The sequence below is a fragment of the Phalacrocorax aristotelis genome, chromosome Z (genome assembly GCF_949628215.1).
Source record: "Phalacrocorax aristotelis chromosome Z, bGulAri2.1, whole genome shotgun sequence".
In the NCBI taxonomy this organism is placed as follows: Eukaryota; Metazoa; Chordata; class Aves; order Suliformes; family Phalacrocoracidae; genus Phalacrocorax; species Phalacrocorax aristotelis.
This window is the reverse complement of record NC_134311.1, coordinates 25,505,612-25,525,575: the sequence shown is the minus strand read 5'-3', so window position 1 is coordinate 25,525,575 and position 19,964 is coordinate 25,505,612. Positions and strand designations below refer to the sequence as shown.

At 44.6% G+C, this 19,964-nt stretch overlaps 1 protein-coding gene across 1 annotated transcript; it reads left to right on the top strand.

Annotated features, from left to right (window-relative positions):
* The first annotated feature begins 3,162 nt into the window (after positions 1–3,162).
* On the top strand, positions 3,163–18,349 carry RGMB (repulsive guidance molecule BMP co-receptor b). Its single transcript, XM_075078406.1, has 3 exons — positions 3,163–3,613; positions 6,290–6,801; positions 13,701–18,349. Exons 1-3 carry the CDS (start codon positions 3,493–3,495, stop codon positions 14,367–14,369), a joined length of 1,302 nt encoding a protein of 433 aa, XP_074934507.1. The 5' UTR covers positions 3,163–3,492; the 3' UTR covers positions 14,370–18,349.
* The last annotated feature ends 1,615 nt before the right edge of the window (positions 18,350–19,964 follow it).

Here is a 19,964-nt window from a genome sequence, read left to right as displayed (position 1 = left end):
CTTTGCAGGTTTTTTGCCTTTTTTTTCTCTTCCCTCCCTGCCTCCCTCCACCTGGTTATTCAGCACTTGAAAAAACTGCTTTGGAAATAATAATGCTTCTCGGTGTCAAACAGCTCAGGACTCTGATAGAAGTCAGAGGTGAGATTTCCCTTACCAGGCCCTTGCCTTGATAACACTGAAAAGGTCTGTTTCAGACCCTAGTCAAAGTGGTTATTTAACTACCTCATTTCTTTACGATTGGACATGCTGACTTCTAAGACACATTGACTAATGTTTTTGGAGAGAAAAGAACTTTGCCTTGCTAAATTATGTTTATTGTGTTGGCACTCACTCAACAAAGAAGAATAGTAAGGAGCTGGAATTGCATTAGAAAACAACGTCTAAGGCCATATTTCTGGGACTGCTTTGAACTCTCACTCATTATGTTATGCACCCAATCTCCTTTGTGCTTGTATAAGGAGGGCAAGGAACAACATGAGTCTTGCCTTTAGGGTTTCTAATCAAAACTGCAATTCTCCTGATTGCAAAAGCTCCAAAGCAATTGTGTAAATTAAAATCCCGTGTTCCTGTGGGATTGGAATCTTTAGGATTCCATGCTGGGAATGGGGCTGTTTGAAATGTTCTTAACAAGAAGAGCCTGCTTCCACTGACAGAAAGGGGAAGGCAGTTTCAGGAGATCTGGACTCCCGTTGCCCCACAGTGATTTGCGACTGATAGACCACTGCAGGTTTTGGAGACTTGTGAACAGAATGAGGTCTCCCTCTCTTCTGGGGTAGGGTCTCACCCAAAGCACCCTGAAGCCCATTAGAAATTTCCAATACGCTTTCTTCAGATCCATCTACTGCTGGACTGAGGAACAGAGAAACCAGTGACACACGCAGCAGAGGAGGCAAAGGGCTGGTCATTTTAAGATGTACCTACCCAGTTCATAATGTAGCCCCTAGCCCTGCAAAGCTTCAGAGGCACATCTGCTCCCCCAAAACACTGTGTAGTAATTTCAGGGGTGAAAATGTAATGAACCAGAGAAAGAACATCAGGTTGGATCCACAGATTTTCTAATAACCCAATGAAGACTCACAGCCACCAGGCCAAGTTTGGAAGTTTTTTCCCCATCTCTATTCACCTGTCTGCCCAGCTACCACATTCTGCCTCTGCGTTTTGTGAGGTCAGATTTCCAGACAGATGTTGTATATTGGTCTGTCACTGTTATTCCTACAGGGGTGGATAGCCCCTGCGCTGGGTGCCCAACACAAAGAGAAGCCCACTAGCAAGTGTGAAAAGAAAAGAGATGGTGGGCAGCCTCACAAACTGGGTCACAGCGCTGTGTGTGCAGCTTGTCAGGTGGGCTCCCAGCACTCGAATAAGTATGGAGCTATTGGCGCCTGCCACCACTGCGGCAGCTGAGAGTCAGGAGGTGTGGGGAGGGTGTGCACTGAGCTGTGGCAGGGCCAGGAGGCTGCTTGGGGCAGCCCTGGAGGGTTGGGGTTCAGGCCTGCTGTCTGGGGCGAGGGACCAGGGGCCGGAGTTGGGCCAAGAGGCAGGTGAGCACAGGCCACGGCCACCCGGATGGGAGGGGAATGTAGAGGCAGGCAGAGGAGCATCCCTGCACTCCCAGGGGAGCTGCCCATGCTCCCCACTTTCTCCCCCTTCCTCTCCATTAGTTTTCTATAGGTGGCAGAAAGATCATGCTTCCATTAAAAGCAAATCTCCTCCCGTTGTGATCGTGCCATGCCGGGTGGGAGCAGCATGCATTTTCCACAGGTATCTCCCAAATGTGGGCAGCATGGTGCAGCCCCCTAGGCCTGTGCTGGGTAGAACTTGCACAGTTCTACAATGTTCACAGTGTTCACTCACTGAACAACACTGGGGTGCAATGCCAGGGCATATGCAGAGATCCTAATTATGACTCATGGCAATGACTGCCTTTGCTGGAAAGAAGCAAGGCAAAAAAAAAAAAATATGGCAGTGCATCTGTGAGGCTGCTGTGCTTTCAAGTTTTTGAAGCTTTTGCATGATGAGACTAACATTGTTGGGCAGAAAGGTGGTGTGAGTTTCCCTGGAAAAATGGGCAGGCAACACGCTATGTCTGCAGCCGCAGCAGGCAGGCCACTAATGTGCCTTGCATGCCGCAGCAGCATGCTCTACGACACAGAAGCGGAACCACCTCTGTGCAGGCTCTGTTCTTGCCCCACGGGATGGCCACTCACCATGTCCATGTTGTCACGTATTTGATACACAGGGCCTAATCTGCAAAGCGCCCCGTACCGCCCAGTGGGAGAGCACAGGCTGCAGCTTTGACCCTAGCGAGCCACGCAGCGCTCTGGCTTCAACCAAGATGTAAGTACCCGGTGTGGCACAGGCGAGTGACCAGGGACGTAGTGCCGGGACTTCTGCCCTTCCCGTGGGTGGGCAGAGGAACACGGTGCATACTGCGCCACCCGGGGGAAGCCGCCCGTACTGCTGCCTCCTGGGACAGGAGGTGCTGCCGACGCGGGAGAGGCTCAGGCGTCACATCTGCCTTCTGGAAAACAAACCACGGCTAGTTCAAAATCGAGCAGCGCTTCTCGCACTGTCACGGCAGTTTAATTTCGCTGCTTTCTCCGGTTCCGCCGCGGGCGCGCTGGGAGCGCGGTCCGGGAACGAGCGGGCCGCGCGGGCCCTGGGGCCGCTGCGGAGAAGCCGGGATACGGCCGCGCCGGGAGGGGCCCGCCCGCAGGAGGCTCCACCTGTGCCTGGCGGAGACCCCCGCGCCGCTCCGCCCGCGGCGCCACCCGTCCCGCCCGGCAGCGCCCTCGCGCGCGTGCCCGACCGCGCCGGAGCGGGCGCGACCCGCGCGCGGCCCCTGGCGGCGGCGCGTGGCACTGCGGTCCCTCTCCCCGCGTGCGTGCCGGTGCAGCCAATCACCGCCGCGGGGAGCGCTGGGGGCCGCCCGCGGCCGAGCGTCGTGGGTAGCGGGGCTTACGGCCAGCCAGCCGCGTCACGCGGGATGAAGTAGGGGGCTTTTCGATCAGCCCCCCCGCGTGCAGAAGGGCGTGCGCGGGGGGCGGGGGAGTTGGGGACACCTCTCGCGCTCGAATCAGCCCCGGCCCGGGGGGCGGGGCCGCGTGGTGGCCCGTCGTGGGGCTTGTCGGACAGGCCGAACAGCCAATGGGAGGCGGCGGGCCGGGCGGGGCCGGGCGGGGAGGGCGCAGTCCGCTCGGCGGCGCGGGGCCTGCGGGCTGCTCGGGGCTGCGGGCCGCCACCGCCCGCCCTTCCCTCCCTCGCCTCCTTCGCCCGCTCACCGGGTCCTTCCCTTTGTGTTTGCCTCCTGCTGCCGCCATGCCGCGCCGCCCCGCGCCCGCCCCGCTGTGGCCCGGCGGCCCCCGCTCGCCGCCGCTCCGCTGAAGGAAAGGGAGGAAGAGGAGGAGGAAGCAGCGAGGAGGAGGCTGCCCGGCCGCCGCCTCATGCCGCGGCCCCGTCCCGCCGCCAGCCGGGGGACCTGCATGGACGGGCATGGGGAGAGCTGTGCCTTCCCGCGCCGCCGGGACTGAGCTGCCGCGCCGCCGCGGGCCGCGCTGCCCGTCGCTTGCTGCCTTCGGCCTCCTCGCCGCCCTGGGGCTGCTGCTGGGCCCAGGTACCGGGGCGGGCCGGGGCCCGAGGGGCGCCTCAGCGCGGAGGGCGGGGGTTCGGCCGGGACCGCCGCCGCGGGGCGGGGCGGTCGCAGCTCCGGCCAGGGCGGGGATGGGGGGGAGCGGTACGCGCTCGGGCGGCGCGGGCCGGGGCGGGGCTGCGAGCGGTGTCTGTTCGGCCCCGCCCCGCGTGGGCAGCGTGCGGGGATCGCCCCGCGCCGCGGCGCTGCGTGGGGCGGCCCTGGGCGGGGTGGGAGCCTGCGGGTGGGAAAGCTTGTGCAGCGCTGGAGGTGGTGGGAGCGAAGCCGGGCGGCGGCCTGCCTGGAGGCGCGGGGCGAGTGCTGCTTATTTTTTGCTTCAGGTAGAGGCAGCATTTGCTGGGTGGGTGTATTGGAAGTGGGGAGAAGGCGGAAGGTACCCCGCACACTGCAGGTGCCTGCTAAAGCGGTCTGTTTTCAACTCAGAAGTGATCCGAGCAGTTGTAGTTCAGTGAAAAGGTTTCTCTCTAGCTTGAACGCTTTCTATAGTTTTAGTGAAACAAATTCCGAATTTAGGCAAAAGCTGTTCGTTCATCCCTCTCTGTACCAAAAATCTACAGAAAGCGACAAGCAAACTTCCTAAAGTTGCAAGGAGTGTGGAGGAACAGATTTATTAGGCTGTCTGATAACTTGACTGACTTGTTCAGCTAGACTAATTTAAATGCGATTAAAGTACTATCACAAATTATAACTGAAGGAAAATATAAGAAAAGTTTTACTGCTTTGAAAGTCCGGCTCTGAACCAGTATTGCCTGTGTCATTTTGCTTGGCATAGGTATATCTGAAAGCACAGAATTTAAATGAGGGTTTTCATGGTTTTGGTTTTTTTTTTCTATTTTGCAAAGCTACATATCACTTGCACAAAGATCAAGTGAGAAATCTGTGGCTTACTCATACGGTTCATGGACACACTTGACTGTAGGTTACAGACTTCCTCCTCCTACTCTGTGTTGTCTTGGGATTTTGCAGATTTGTGCTAGCTACCCATCGCTGGCAAAACACGTTGCCCTTATAAATTAATGGTTTGGGTATTCAGAGTAAGTCGTGAATACTGACTCACAGGAGGGTCAGCTAAACGAATTGCTAATATCCTCTCGTGACTGTGTGAATTGCAGAAAACAAATGAAAGGTGGTACATAACTATTAAGTCCATTTTCCACTCCTCCTGTCTCAGGGGTTTAGGAACATTTTAATTAGGCAGTTAAATCAGACTAGACCCATGCCTGTTTTGCTTTGAGGACACACAAAACAAGTGGGAGATGTTGTAAAGAGGGGTTTGAGGAGAGAGAAAAGAGCATCTGTTAGGTATATTGTATTTTCTCTTTTTTCACACTTCATGTATCTTTGTAAGCATTTTTTATGGTCAAAATCTGCTTTATGACAGTTTGAAATTACAGATTAATGTATGCACAGCTGAATTTTTTAGGTCATAAAAGCAACAAATAAGCACAGCATGTTTTTAGTAGATGGTTTTGGGTGAGTGCTTGGACAACTATTGCATGAAGTCTTTTACATACCCTTTGTGAAGGTCCATTTTTTGTTTTGGCTGTTTTCAGCTCTTTGGTTGTGAGGGAACCCAGTCAGTCCTTTGACCGAGGTCCTCCTAGTTTTAACCCCATGGAACATGTGGCAGTGTTTCCTTTAGTGCAGAGTGCAGTCTTGTTCGTTTCAATTCTGCTCCTCGTAAGTTATTGGGTAAAAGTTGTGTGCAGAAGACCCTTGTTAACTGCCATGAGAATCTGGAAGGATTTTGGAGCGTAACAGTGAGAGCTGAGGAGAGGGCTGTAAAACTCCAGTTTGCTTGCTGGTATGGTAAATATGCTTGCTTTGCAGAAATCAGGTGACCAGATAAGGTCTAACTGGTTTGTTCAATTAAACTGAATCATGTACCTGTTGCATACATCTGAAAAGTACTTCAGGTTTTTGTGGGGAAAGGGTTTCTTTGCCCCTTGTCTTATTATTGAATTACACTAAGAGGTATTGTTATTGCAGTGTAGGGATTCCTTAGCTGTCAAATTGCACTTCACACAGCTCTGGGTTTTCTCTCCCATTAGTCCCAGAAAGCAAGCAGTGAAGCTTTAGCTATGGCAGTGCCAGGGAAACAAAGCAAACTGAATTTATGGCCTGCCCACTTCCCTGTACTCGTTCCCCACGCCCTGCTTTCTAGAAGAGAAGCTTTGATTTCTGTTTCATTCAGTCTGTTTTTGTCTAAACGTGTATTGCTTGCCACCTTTACCGCATCCTTCTGAGGGGCAGGGTTCTGTTTAAAAGTTAGGTAACTTGTGTAAAGCACTGAAAGACTAGATGGAGACTTGCTTATGAAGTTATTAACTTAAGTACAGAATTCCATCATCACATTGATATCTGGAAAGAAATGCTGGGCTTATGCTTGTCAGGAGTTAGTGCTCTTAATTTCCATCTAGACAATATCAAGTAATGGTTTAAGTCGTGCATTGGGCATCTCAGCCTTTGAGATTGTCTGTATCACTGTCGTTCTGCCTCCCAACCCCTTTTTCTCTTTTATGTAGTGCTCCCCCAGTGGGTGAATACTCCCAATTTGTTTTCTACAGTACTTGTGGGTGTGGAATGGAGTATTGCAATCTAAGAGGTTTGATTTCTCTCTGCCATCTGTTTTGTACTTAGGTGACTGCCAGCTGCAAACACCTTGTCGAATCCAGAAGTGCACCACTGATTTTGTATCCTTAACTTCACATCTGAACTCGGCTCTTGAGGGCTTTGATTTGGAGTTCTGCAAGGCGCTGCGAGCGTACTCTGCCTGTACCTATCGCAATTCCAAAGTATGCCGGGGAAACCTAGTCTACCATTCTGCAGTGCTTGGGATCAGTGACCTCATGAGCCAGAGAAACTGTTCCAAAGATGGACCCACATCCTCCACCAACCCTGAAGTGACTCATGATCCCTGCAGTTACAGTGGCCACACAGAAGCCAGAGAGCATCAGGGAGGGGAGGAGACTCCTACTACTACTTACCTCTTTTGTGGCTTGTTTGGGGATCCTCATCTGAGGACTTTTAAGGATCACTTCCAGACATGCAAAGTGGAAGGTGCATGGCCCCTCATAAACAATAACTACTTATCGGTGCAAGTGACCAACGTGCCCGTGGTCCCAGGATCCAGTGCTACAGCCACAAATAAGGTATGGATTGTTCTGAAGCACTGTGCCTCCGTACAGAAGTAAAAGGCCAAGGCAGTAGAGTAAGTCACTTAGCCCTTAACAGTTAAGAAGGGTAGCAGCTTGAGAATCTTCCATGCAGTAGTCTAAGAAAGTGAAACTGTTAGCCTCTTTTCTGAGAATCAAACTAAACTTAAAACAGGTCCTTTTCTTCCTTCTGCTTCTCCCCACCACAAGAAAACCCTATATCTATCACCACATAAGCCTTTAAGGATACAAAATATAATTACTTGAACATATATTTGAAGCTGATGCTGCCGCATATCTCGTTCCCTTTTTGGAGTGACCCCTAACTGTGCGATGTAGCTCTTGTATTGTCAAGGTATGTCAAGCTATGTGTGCACAGTTTCAAGACCATCAGTATTGGATAATTATCGCTGTTTTGTTAAGCTCAGAAGAGGTGTTTTATTACTGGAGTCAGGAGCAGAGAGTGCCAGTCACAGTAGGTTAGAGCCTGCACATCTTCCATAGAGATGGCTGTGCAGTAATATTAATCAGCTTTGCTATTGAATTCATGCTGGATTCTGAGGTACTGACTAATGGTCAATACATATATGAGTAGGGCAAATGTTTGCATTTGCCAGAAGCCAGAGGTTGGACTGATACATCACTGAAATTCAGAATCATCTTTTATTAACTTGTGCCTGTCCCAAGAACAGTCTGCATCATGAATGAGTTCTGAACGAGTATAAAATGAGAGAATGAGGCTAACCTGAGTAAGCTTTGCAAAAGAGACTTAGGTCCCTTGCAATCTGCTCCAGTGGCTTTTTTTTAGAGACTCTTAAATATGTACAAGAAAAAGCTACATTTTGTAATATGCAGTAAGCTTTTATCCTCAGTTTTGCTAAAGTCTTGCAGAATGTTCTTTATTTCCTTGTACCTGGTAGTACTGGAGAAAGAAATTGAGAGTCGTCTTGTGGACAGATTGTGTGGGCGGCTAGGGTATGATGGTAGTAGATAAGTGATCTTGTCTTACCCTTTAGCCACATTCTGAAAATGATTGACTATGGCAGTATGTTTTGCTGGAATGTGTCTTCTCAAACAGATAACAAAGAGGAGAACTTCAGGAGATAAATGTCTCTATATACTGGGGGAAAGTACATGTTTTAAAAGTCATACCTTCTATCTTTAATTATTCTTGATGGTTTTATGGTTTTCTTTGACTTGTCGTTCTGGGAAAAGTGGTAATACTTTTTTCTCTTTTATAGTAGTGGTTTAACACTGCTGCTGTTGCACAAGTACAGCTGAACGTGCAGAAGCAATTAAGTGAAATAAGATGTATAGGTTAGGATATTAGAAATGTCTCTAATGCTAATATCTGTTACATGTTGTACAGTCCTTGAGACTTTTTTTTCTTTGGCAGGAAATCAAACTTACCAGCACACCTGTTTGTAGGAAATTAAGGTTGTTTGAATGTCCAAGTAATGTAGCAAGATAAGTTTTAATATCTCTAATGATTCCTCCTGACCCGTTTATTTCTTTATGGAGCAGGCTGCTATAAAAGATACAGAAAAGGCTTGTTAAACTAAACTGCACTGCCAATGCTAGTGTCAACCCTCTTAACGTTTTTCTCTGCAAGTATTCCATTTCAGTTGTGCTGATGGACTATCTACTGCTAGGTCTGCTTTCCTAATTTTGGCCACAGGGTAGCTTAAGGCACCTTTAAAGAGCTACCAAGACAAGTTCAGTGACTTTTATCTATGTAGTGGTTTTTTCCCTAGCTGAGAGCATGCAAATAGTTCTTCTACCTTCTTTGTAAGAAAAGTTTCCAGAACATTATCCATTGTTAGTCTTACTGCTTTTTCATTACGGATATTTATGTTGAATGGGAAATAATAACAAAGGTTTATGCTGAATTAAATTGTGCAGAAGCCAAAGCAAATACTAAATTGCTAACTAGCCTACTTAATCCACTCCAAAGCAGGCCTAATGAAAGCAAAGACAAAAAGAGTAGAAAATGTAATTTCTCCTGAATGCACTTTTTTAGGGGAAGTGGTTTAAGAAGCTGAAGGAACAGAAAATTTAATCTGCAGTGTGCTTTTGAAAGGGTCATACCATCACTTGGCCTTGTAGGTAGTTATTACCTTCAGATTTATCATAGCTTTCTGGCGTACCAAGCTTTAAGGGAATCAGCAATGAAGGGAGCATTATGTGTAAAGTAAGTTGTCTTCTCTCTCTGAAACCTATGAAACTTGAATAAACCCAGCAGTCTGAGGGCTATCCACTAAGTTCGTAAAGGACAAGACAATGCTGGGAGGAGATTTTTAAAAAGAATGTGGAGAGTAAGAGTATATTCTCCTCACTCCCACCCCCCATACTGTGCACCTGGGAAGGAAGTATGAAAAGCAGGAAAACTCTTCCTTAAATTCCTTAACTGGAAGGGTATGTCCTCCTGTGGGAGTTGTGTATTTCTTCACAAAATGCTTTTGGCAATTTGCTTGTACGTGTTTTGCGTATTTCTGATGCCCATAGTAACAACATCTATTTCTTCAGAGTTAACAAAGCTGTTGTGTGTTCTGTGGTCTAGCTGAAACTTGAAACTCCAGTTTTTTTGAACTTGTCTGATGTACTTATGCCCCTTGGCATAGGATCCTAGGGCCTTTCAGATGGAGTATGAAGAATCATCACGAAGTAGCAGGGAAACTTAAGTTCAATCTCTCTTTTTCTTTTTGACAGACTTCCTGTATAAGTGGGTAGGTCACGGGCTTCTTTATCTCTGATTTTTCAAGCTATAGATAAAGAGCTCCCCTGTCTCGGGAGCTGTTTTGGAATTTCCTGAGGACAAATGACTATTATAAGGGGCAGGCAGGGAGCAGGTAGCAAGGGTATTGTAGAATGCATTAAATAGAAGGGGGTTTGTTTGTTTGTTTATTTATTGTGTGCTTTATTTGGAGGGGTACAAGGACTTTACTGGCTTTCATTGCTGTGAGAGGTGATCTGTATATCACTAGTGTAGTTGTCTCTGAATAGCAAATGAGGCAGAGATGCTTGGGCTTGCCTATGGAAACCTTTCCTTCTTGTTTGCAGTAATTGGAAATGCAGTTTTTCCTATCCAGGTGTTTCATAGTGGATAGCTTGAGGGCGAGAGAGTGAATGGAAGGACAGAGAAGACAAAAATGGCAGAGCTTTTACTGTAGTGGGTTTACTGGGCATAAAGCTTTGAACCTTGGTGGTATTAGCAGGGTAGGGTAACACTGTGTATAACTGTTCTTCTTCCCAGGTGCAAAACATTTAAATATCTCTTTTGCAACATGGTTTCTGTTTTTGCAGGAAACGGTTGCAGACTGAACACAATGTACTTAGTCTCCGTTAAGTAATAATAAAATATTTACCTTCTAGTTACCATTCAGTTGTTCTAAGTAGGAGCATCAGATAATGATTGTGGACGATCAGTTTTTTTGTCTTTATGGACATCCTGCCTAAGGTAAAGATTAATTTGGCTTTATTTCTCAGAAGTAGTACATACTACAGTTTTGTTGGAGAACATCATAGAACCACAGAATGATAAAATCATTTAGGTTGGAAAAGACTCTTAAAATCATCAAGTCCAAGTCTAAACCTAACACTGCCAAGTCCACTGCTAAACCATGTCCTTAAGTGCCATGTCTACATGTCTTTCCAGGGACAGTGACTGAACCACTTCCCTGGGCAGCCTGCTCCAGTGCTTGACAACCCTCTTGGTGAAGAAATTTTTCTGACTGTCCAATCTAAACCTCCCCTGGCACAACTTGAGGCTCTTTCCTCTTTCCTATCACTGGTACTTGGCAAAAGAGACTACCACCCACCTCGCTATAACCTCACCAGTGCTGAGTACAGGGCCACGATCACTGCCCTACTCCTGCTGGCCACACTGTTGTGGAGGTTAGATTGGATATTTTTTTTTGTTTTAGTACTCTTAGTATTGCTGATGTTTGCATATTCTGTCATTAGATAAGTCTCTGGAACAACCTTGTTTTCATCTGTCAGGGATCCTCACTGCAGTAGGTTAAGAGCTCTGTATGTGCCCAGAGAACTAGGCTCAGATACTGATATTTTCAAAAGAACTTTCTTCCTCTGAAGATTCTGGCATTTGGATTTTTCTGTCCTAAGTTTAGAAAGGGCAGCTAGTTTCTAGTCTGTAAATAGTGGGACATGAGCACCTTTGTGGGGGTGTTCTTACAACCCAGCCAGAGTACAGAAAGTACTATAGGTACATGTACGCATGTAGCACATGTTAAATTTGTTTGAAATAGCCTTTTTCACTATTTAATGCTTTCTGTTACCTTGAGAACTTAAACAGAGAAAGCTTTGCATTGAAATTTTCTTAACCTCCCTTTGGAGCAAGCTCTTCAGTATTGCTCAGTACCAGGACATGAGATTGAGGTAGGAGTGGGTGATAAGCAAAGGACCTTACAGGACTCTGGTTTTACTGATCTGGCCAATGGATTAGATGGATGTCACATGATAGAAAACGCAATATCCAACCTAATGTCTTGAGCTGCAGTGTTTAAATATGAGTATGTCCTTGGGAAGTCTTAACAGTCTCTGTTGATTCTGTTTTAAGCATCCTTGCACGGTATGTGGAGGCCTTGATTCACTTGATAGCTGTTGAGCCCTCATTCAGTGTGCAGTGTTATTGCTGATCTTGCCTTAGGGTGAAGGCTTCTGTCCTCTGTCTCTGAAATTGTGCACTTCATTTTTGCAGAGGAGGGAGCTTTGGAGAGAATGGTTTGGTGGCTGCTTCCTGATAAATGTTGCCAGTTGCCTTGCTTAACTGTTTTATCAAGTAGCCAGTTCTATGTCTCATTAAAACCATTAACTCTTTTTGACTCCAGACTTCTTCAGGTGCTGAGCAGACTTAGAGCTTTACTTCTGTTGGAGTGTAAATCATTCTCTCCTTGCAGGGCAATACAAATGTGCTTGAGGAAGTAGGAATGCTTCTTTGTCTGAACAGGCTGAGATAGAATTCTGTTTCACTGAAATTGTGTTACATAAAATATAAGACCTGATTTACTGCATAAGGCTCTGGATTATGTGCAGAAATATGAATCACTTGACAGATCTCAGGTTTCTCTTCTCTGGGTTGCTGAGCTTACTTCACTAAGCATAGAGTGGCATTTACAGCAACAGGGGCACTTGCTCATTTTCTGGATTTTGGGCATAGGCGTTCAGGCTTAGTTGTGGCCCACAGATGTCAGTTTACCAAATTGCTTGACTACAAATGGTTTCAAGCTAGCTGTATAATTAACGCAAAGAAAAACCACTGGAAGATTCCAGTCAGACAGCACCTGTGGGAACATACGAAATTAAAACAGCAAGTATTGTCTCTGTGTGTGTGACAGACAGACTGACAAAGCATCAACCAGCTGGGACAAACCAAACATTGAAAACTAATATAATACTGTTTAGGGTATACCTGCGTACTCCAAATGAGGACTTGAGGCATTGGGAGGGGAAGAAGGGAAGAGTTTTTTGTCTTACGCAACTGGTATGGAGAACAGAGGCTAATGAGGGTAGAGGTTTTATTTGGATTGTCTGTAATCAGCTGTTTATTGAAATTCTAGCTCTTCAGAGCAGAAGGGCAGGAAACAAAGCTGTTATATTAACTGAAATTAAAATATGAGGTTGCTATAGAGTAGATTTTAAGGGAAAAGTGTAGTGTTAGATTGAAAATGCCTTCTAATATGTTTTGGTGTAGTGTGAATCTTGTAGCAGGCTGCTTAAATCATAGACTGTAAGTAATTTTGATGCAGTCAGTCACTCACTCATAAAAATAATGATTAAAATACCTATCCCTGGTGCAGAATTCCCTTTGAAGTTTTCATGAAGTCACTCCCCTCTGAAACTGTAAAGGAAGTAGTGTATCTGTTTGTAATACTTACATGTGATTCCTCATTATACTTTTATTTTAGGAAAAGCCACTAGACACTCCAAACTTGGTCTACCAAATAGCCTAATTATTCCCTTCAAATAAGACTGGAGGACCTTCTCTTTCTTTTATGGCTTATTCAAATAAATGTAAAGGTTCCAAAGGCCAGTCCTAATCTTAAAAGAATGAGCAATTGCTTTATGCTCCTGGTTTCTGTGTTGGAAGTCACTCTTCAAAGGCATGTCTTTGAGTATCTTTCAGTCTTGCTTGTTTCTCCGTGGGCATGTTTTCTAGCAATGGTACACTGGAAATGTCAAATCTCCCAGTGCTTAGGACTAGCAGATCCAGGAGCCCTAAACAGTTGACTGCTTGTTCTTCCTGGTCATACATCTGTCCTCTCACTGCCTGTTGTGTTGCACTAAATACGTCAGAGCTTTTAAAGTAGTTTCACACAGTTAATCCAACAAGTATACAGTACCCTGACAAGGGTCATACAGTCACTGTAAAGGGAGTGATGAGGTTATTGTGAGTGGGAGAAGCTGAGTTCTCTTGTACTTTTCCATGATTTCGCACAGTCTCATTCTGGTGTTGCCATAGTGGCTAGCATTGTGGGAATTACTTGGCACTGACACTTCTCTGGGACTGCAGGATGCATTCTAAAGTGTTAAGAAACCATCAGGCAGGAGGGAGTTGTGATGCTTAATTAAACATAAAGCCTCTTCCTTTCCTGACTTTGTGGCCGTTGCCACATGCTAATAGGCTTGCTTCCAGGCCAGCCTAAGAAGAAATTTGACCATTGCCATCTGGCAAAACAAAATTGCTTTAAGCATGTGTTTACAGACTGTTTTCCTTTAGGGAAAACAGTTGGGGAAAACTATGAGCTGGGGACAACTATCAAGCTCTGAGTTAGGGGGTAGTCGCAGATATGTTCAGCTGCAAAATGGAAAAAGGATTGAAATGATGATTTTTTCCACTAATTTTGCTTTTTTATTCCTTCTGTCTCCTTTCCCCCCAGATAACTGTTATCTTTAAATCATACCAAGACTGTACGGATCAGAAAGTGTATCAAGCAGTGACTGATGACTTGCCTGCAGCTTTTGTTGATGGTACAACAAGCGGAGGTGATGGGAACACCAAGAGCTTGCAAATTGTGGAGAAAGTCAGTGGCAAATACATCGAAATGCATGCCAAGTACATTGGGACCACAGTGTACGTACGCCAGCTTGGGCGCTACTTAACATTGGCCATTCGCATGCCTCAAGAGTTGGTCATGGCCTACGAGGAGAGCCAGGATCTGCAGCTGTGTGTGAATGGTTGCCCCTCAAGTGAACGTATTGATGATAGTGGCCACTTACCATTGCCTGTGATGGTGCAGTTGCTCCCTAAGGGTGGTGCTGCTCATCCCTGGTCTGTGTACACACTGGAAACTGCCACCACCAAATGCCATGAGAAGATGCTGGTGAAGGACATCTATTTTTACTCATGTGTATTTGACCTACTCACCACTGGTGATGCTAACTTTACAGCTGCTGCTCACAGTGCCTTGCAGGATGTGGAAGCGCTGCACCCCAGAAAAGAGCACTGGCATATCTTTCCCAGCAGTGGAAGTGGTGGTGTGGGCAAGGGTAGCAAATTCTTTGTCTGTCTGGGACTTGTGTGCTTGGTCCTTGTTGTGTTTTTGTAGGTTTTCTTGTCTATTACAAAGTTTTGAAATATATATTGTCATAATATATTGAGTAAAGATGAGTATTATATATGTATATACCATGTATATGACAGGATGTTTTGTCTTGGGACACCCACCAGATTGTACATATTGTGTTAACTGTTTTCATGTATGTTTGATGTAGTATTCTTTGTGTCTATTTGTTTTGCAGTTGGTGAAATGTTTTATAATGTCTCTGCATTGGGACCTGATAGAAAGCACTTTATTTTTTATATATTAAATATTTATGTGTGTATCTGAGTAACTACGTATTACACATATAAACATGCATACAATACTCAGTGATCCCTCTCTAAGTACTACTTGGTTTAACAAATTTGTTTAACTGGATTAATTTGTGAGTTTTTATTGTAATTTCTCTTACTCTAGAAATAGCATGTCTCTTGTCCTGTAATGACACTGGTGATTTGATGGATTCGCTAGTTAAAATCATCAAGAATTGAATTGTATTCTGTTCCTCAAACAAATGGCCCTCCGTTCTTTGGAGGGAGAGAGTGAAGTTCTTCCTGTTAGCTCAGGTGACCATCCTGGATAATACGAGTTACAGAACCTTCTTTGTAATTCTGACATTTCCTAGTTTCATGGCATGAGTTTCAAAAAGAAGAAAAGGGAATGTGTTGGAGTGAGACTTACATGGCTTTACAGAACCAGTGGGATGATCACTTTAAAAGATATCAATGGTCTAGTTGCGTAAGCATGTAATACAACTATTGCAGCTGCCTCTAACCTGAGGGTTAAGTCATTCTCCAAGATGGACTGGAGAAATCACAAGCTTGAATTCTGTCTCTTGCTTACATGCTAGTTCTATCTATACATTCAGAAGGAGGAGGGGAATGATGCCACAGGCTCTGACTGCACTTACTAAGGAGCTAGGAGAAGAATGATTTGGTGGCCTGAAGGTTGATTTTACTTACTGCCTTAATCTGCTGCAAGAAGTGGAACCTTTAATACATGCTACAATAAACCCAGCTCCAAGATGGGCTTGTTTCACTCTTGAAACTGTTCATCAGAGACTGGACTGATGTATTAGAGGTGCTATCTGAATAAGATTCAAACAGCATTTGCCGTTGTTAAACAAACTTGAGGTAGTGTTTGCCTTGGTGGAGGGAGATGGAGTTTATTCATGGAATGAAAGCTTCTAGTTTTATGAAGACACTTCTGGCTAGTTTAGGGACTGATGACTGGTAAGGACAGCAGTAGTCTTCTCAAAGAAACTAAGTCATTCCCTATATGGGTGGGTAGCTGCATGCAGATGTTATTCTGGGAGTACTTGAGATGAAAGTGGTCAGAACTGAATTAAGGCTGAAGGTAAAAATTTATTTTAGACTAGACTGTTGGTAGCTTGTTCTGTCTGACTGTCGGATGGTGCTGTTTCAGATGAGTTGGACTTGTGCATTTGTATGTCTGATAATGTGGCTCCTGTGGTTTCACCTGATGGTGACAGGCTTCTCCCTAATTTGTGTGGATGAACTTCCTCATCAGTGCTCTGAATTTAAAGTTCTCATGGCTGAAAGCTCATGGATGAACCTAGTGTTGCTTGCAGTGGTGCACATACTTACAGGGCAGGCACCTTATACTAATTAATTTCCTTTGTCCCTGGATCCTATATGTGTGTATATATGCGCTATATATATGTATACTAGCATTGAGTTGTGAGCCTCTCAGATAAATAATTTTTCAGAAGTGTAGTAATTCCCCTAAAGAGTTTTCCGTTTCCTTGCTCCTGCTGTGGGATATCTTGAGGAAAATGTTATTTGCACATGTTCATTCTTGAAGAGTGCCATCGCCAAGAGAGCTTTAGTTAATGCCAAACATGGATATTTTGAAGCTAGTGAATGGTCTCTGGGGAGAACTTAAGCTTAGAGGGGACACTTTTTTTCACAGGCCCTCCAAATGGCTGTATTTTAGAAAGCTACATGTATTTTTTTCATGCTTGGAATCCCCACGATGTGTCAGTCTTTGCAAAACCTTTTAGATGTGGTTCATTAATATACCAGTAAGTATATATTAGTGTAAAAGAGTGGCTATGCAGTGTGTAAATACTTTAAATTATTATGATAGAAGAATAAAGTTGCCTACCCTGCTGAGGAACATCTGTAATGTGGAGTTAGTGACCTCTGGTGGGGTGCAGAGAAACTGGGGATATGGGCCATGTACTGGGCAGGCAATCTGTAAACAAAGCCCCAGTTTGTTTCCTAGCCATCACTTACTGGATAGGAATGTGCTGAGTACAATCATTAACTTCCTTGCAGATGCTTGTTTCTCCTCTGCTAAATAAGCTGTGTACTGATATTTATGACCAGCAGCTGCAAACCAGGCCAGTTTATTGAAGACAGAGTGTATGGGAAACCAACAGCAGGCAACATCCCCTCAGGATCCCACTTGTACAGTTCCTTTGCAGTGTTTGTGGGGATATTTAAAAGAGCTTTATCACAGTGATCTGGTATTGCTGCATCCATCTTGAGAGGCATTATGAAAATCTTCTTCTAAAATCACTGGAGAGCTTCCAGACCAGAAAAACCCTGGAAAAGAAAATTACTTGCTGTAAAACTGGAGAAGAGATTGAGGCATTGAAAGAATAAATTATACAAATTAAATAACTTTGCCCATAAGATTACAGAACTTTGTGTAACAAGATGATCTGCTGAGTGTACATGGGAGCTGTAATATTTCAGCTCCAGGGCTAATCACACAGTATAAAGGTAAATCAAAAGTGCCAAAAATTAAAACAAGTTGTGTCAGATACATACTGAGAAAGACAGTCCTAATAAACACAACTCCGAATGTTGTTTTGGTAAGCTTGTGTAACAGCTAGAATTTGAGGTGTGTGTGAAACAATCTTAGGTGGTAGATAAATCATTGAAATGCTTTGTGGAAACAACTGTAGAAAGCAAAGGGAGCTTTAAATATGTATATGTTTAGTGTATACAGGTGGCCATTGTATATGTAAGAGCTTACTTTCAAAGGTGTTGATCTACCACCAGAAGCTCTGCAGAAAGCAATACAGCATGATCATCAGTATTTTAATGCGACAACTAGTAAACTATTACTGATGCTATCTGTTGTCAACCTCTGTCTTCAAAAAGTTGGCTGATGCCTCAGGTATTAGTGGCTTATTCAAAAGGTTATTTGAAGTTTCTTCTAGAGCATTTCTAACCAGAGTATTTCCTTATCCTGTGCTAACAGAGCTAGCAGCAGCTGAGGGTAGTTCTCTGTAGTCGTGGCGTCTGACAACTTCCCTGGGAAGCATGTCACAGAATTCCACAGAGAACCAGCTGCTTAATCCTTCCTTTTGTATGGACATACAGCTCCTGAACAAGGGCATTATAAAGGAATTAGTATGCTCAACTGACTGTCAAATGAAAAATTCTTTTTCACTCTTCCTGGAAAACCTGGCTGGAAGAATAATCTGGATAGGGCACCTGTTAAGTGAAACACAGCCTGAGAGAATGCAGGGTCTAAGAACAATCTGGCTTTTTTCCTCGTGGTCAAGTTAGGGCCCTTCAGTAGTGCATTTCCTTTCAAACTGCTGCTGTACTGCCAGAAAATACATCACCAACTATTTACATTCTCTTACCTTTGCATTTGGATACTGTGCATTTGTTTTACGGGTTTCAAGGTTGTGCAAGTGGCTATTTACTTACGTACACCCTGAAGTGAAGCAAGCTTTGCACTGCCTAATGAGGGTTTTATTAGTGAATGTGTTTGGAAAAAAAAGCCTAAGTGGCTTGTGGCTTTCTTCTCTGTTGACAGACTCGTAGCACAGTTTCAAATCTTACATTAATTTTCTTCATGTAAGTACAGCTGTGGTGTTGTACACTGAAATTTTCATGCTTTGGATTATTTTAATTCCCATCTGTGTCTTGACTGATATAAACTGTATTCTTTCTGTCTTTCCCTATTCCAGCTATTAAAGACTGCTATCTATACAATGCCTAGGCATGACTAGTAATGAGTCCCTTTTTTTTTTAGAAGGTATTTTATGTTGTTGTTTACAAGGTAAACGTTCTCTGTGTTGTGCTGCTTGTTCTTTCCATTTATATTCAAAACAAGGATTGTGTGGGTCAATGCATTCATTAGATTTTATCATTCTTATTAATTAGCTTGTTTTGGAGAGCAACATAGCCACACATCAAGTACAAGTGTGCAGGTGAATTTATTGTGAAACAATGCCATCTGATCTGATCCAGAATTCTTTTAGTCTATGTTTGTCAATTACACTTGATTGAAATTAAAAGCTGCTCATTAGTAAATCAACTGTGAACAGTAAGATCGATTACAGACTTTGGCTACATGCAGGGGTGTGCCAGAACTGATAACTAGATATAAATAGGACTTAATGTGTCATATGTGGAGTGCCAATTGTTTTTATTTATAGGAGTTATTTTCATGATTACTGCGGTTCTAGAGCTTAATTTCCACTTCTTTCTCTACCATAACAGTAGAAGAATAATCCATGATATAGACAAAATGTGTGTGTCATTGATTGTAGTATGTACTGAGGGCTGGGTCTACAAAATATTTTATATGTCTAGTTGGTGTGTTAAGTATTTAAATCCAAAATTGAGATACACAGTAAAACCTTCTCAGCTTGAACCCAAACGTTTCTTAATCCAGTGAACCTGTATTTTTGCTGCTGAGCAGAGAAGAAAAATGCAGTCTTGAGAGTTGTATGTGCATCCTAGCCGGATTCACATGTTCATCTGTCTGGTTTATTTGCAGGACTTTTTTGGCAGGTGACTGACCTGCTCACTCATGTTTGGCAGATGATGGTAAGAGTTGTTTATAGTGTAGTGGTGGTAAGCATTCTGCTGGAGTTTGGGAGATGCAAGTTAAAATTCCTCTTCTGCCTCAATCTTTCACGTTCTGCAAGAGTGCCAGTGCCCTAGCAGCTGGGAGGTGTTTTTACGTAGGTGCCATTCTGTGTTGTTACAAAGTGACAGCTTTATCCAAACAAGGTCTTAGGTGTCTTGAAAGAGATTGGGGGCATACTTTATGCTTGAGAGTTATTTCACCTGAATTCAGTAAATGAAATGTAGGACTTCTCTGTAGTCAGTGGAGTAAATGGCAATGTTGTAGGTTGGGTTGAACTGTCTTCTGGAGGTGCCTACTGATACCCTTCAGTAGAGGGGAAATCCAGGCAGCTAATTTTCAAATAGCTGAAGTCAAATGAAATTAGTCCAGCCCTGATGGGTACATTTTAAATTCCAACCTAGGTTGCTAGAGACAAGCCAGCTGACCCAGCACCTCCTGCACAGCTCATCTGTCTGCCAGGCCTGACTGATGGATACGCCTTCACCTCTGAAAGCCTCACACCTGACCTTGGCCTGTACACGGAAACTTTCAGTATTTGATTTCTCTTGAAAGCGTACCTGAAGACAGTGACAAGGCCACCCTATCATTTCTGTACTGGCCCCTTCTCCCCTCACAAAGCAGCTCTATGTGAGGGGGGGGGAAGTAAAAAGGAGTCGGGACAAAGAGGAAAGAGATTAAGTGGGATCACAGTGAGTAACGTATCTAACCTTAATTTTGGCCTTTAATTCCCAGACTGTT

Excerpts from the sequence above, each read along its gene's own strand:
- RGMB (XM_075078406.1), top strand. The coding sequence starts at position 3,493 with ATGGGGAGAGCTGTGCCTTCCCGCGCCGCCGGGACTGAGCTGCCGCGC. Across the intron at positions 3,614-6,289 it reads GGGGCTGCTGCTGGGCCCAG|GTGACTGCCAGCTGCAAACA; the intron begins GTACCGGGGCGG and ends TTTTGTACTTAG. Across the intron at positions 6,802-13,700 it reads GTGCTACAGCCACAAATAAG|ATAACTGTTATCTTTAAATC; the intron begins GTATGGATTGTT and ends CTTTCCCCCCAG.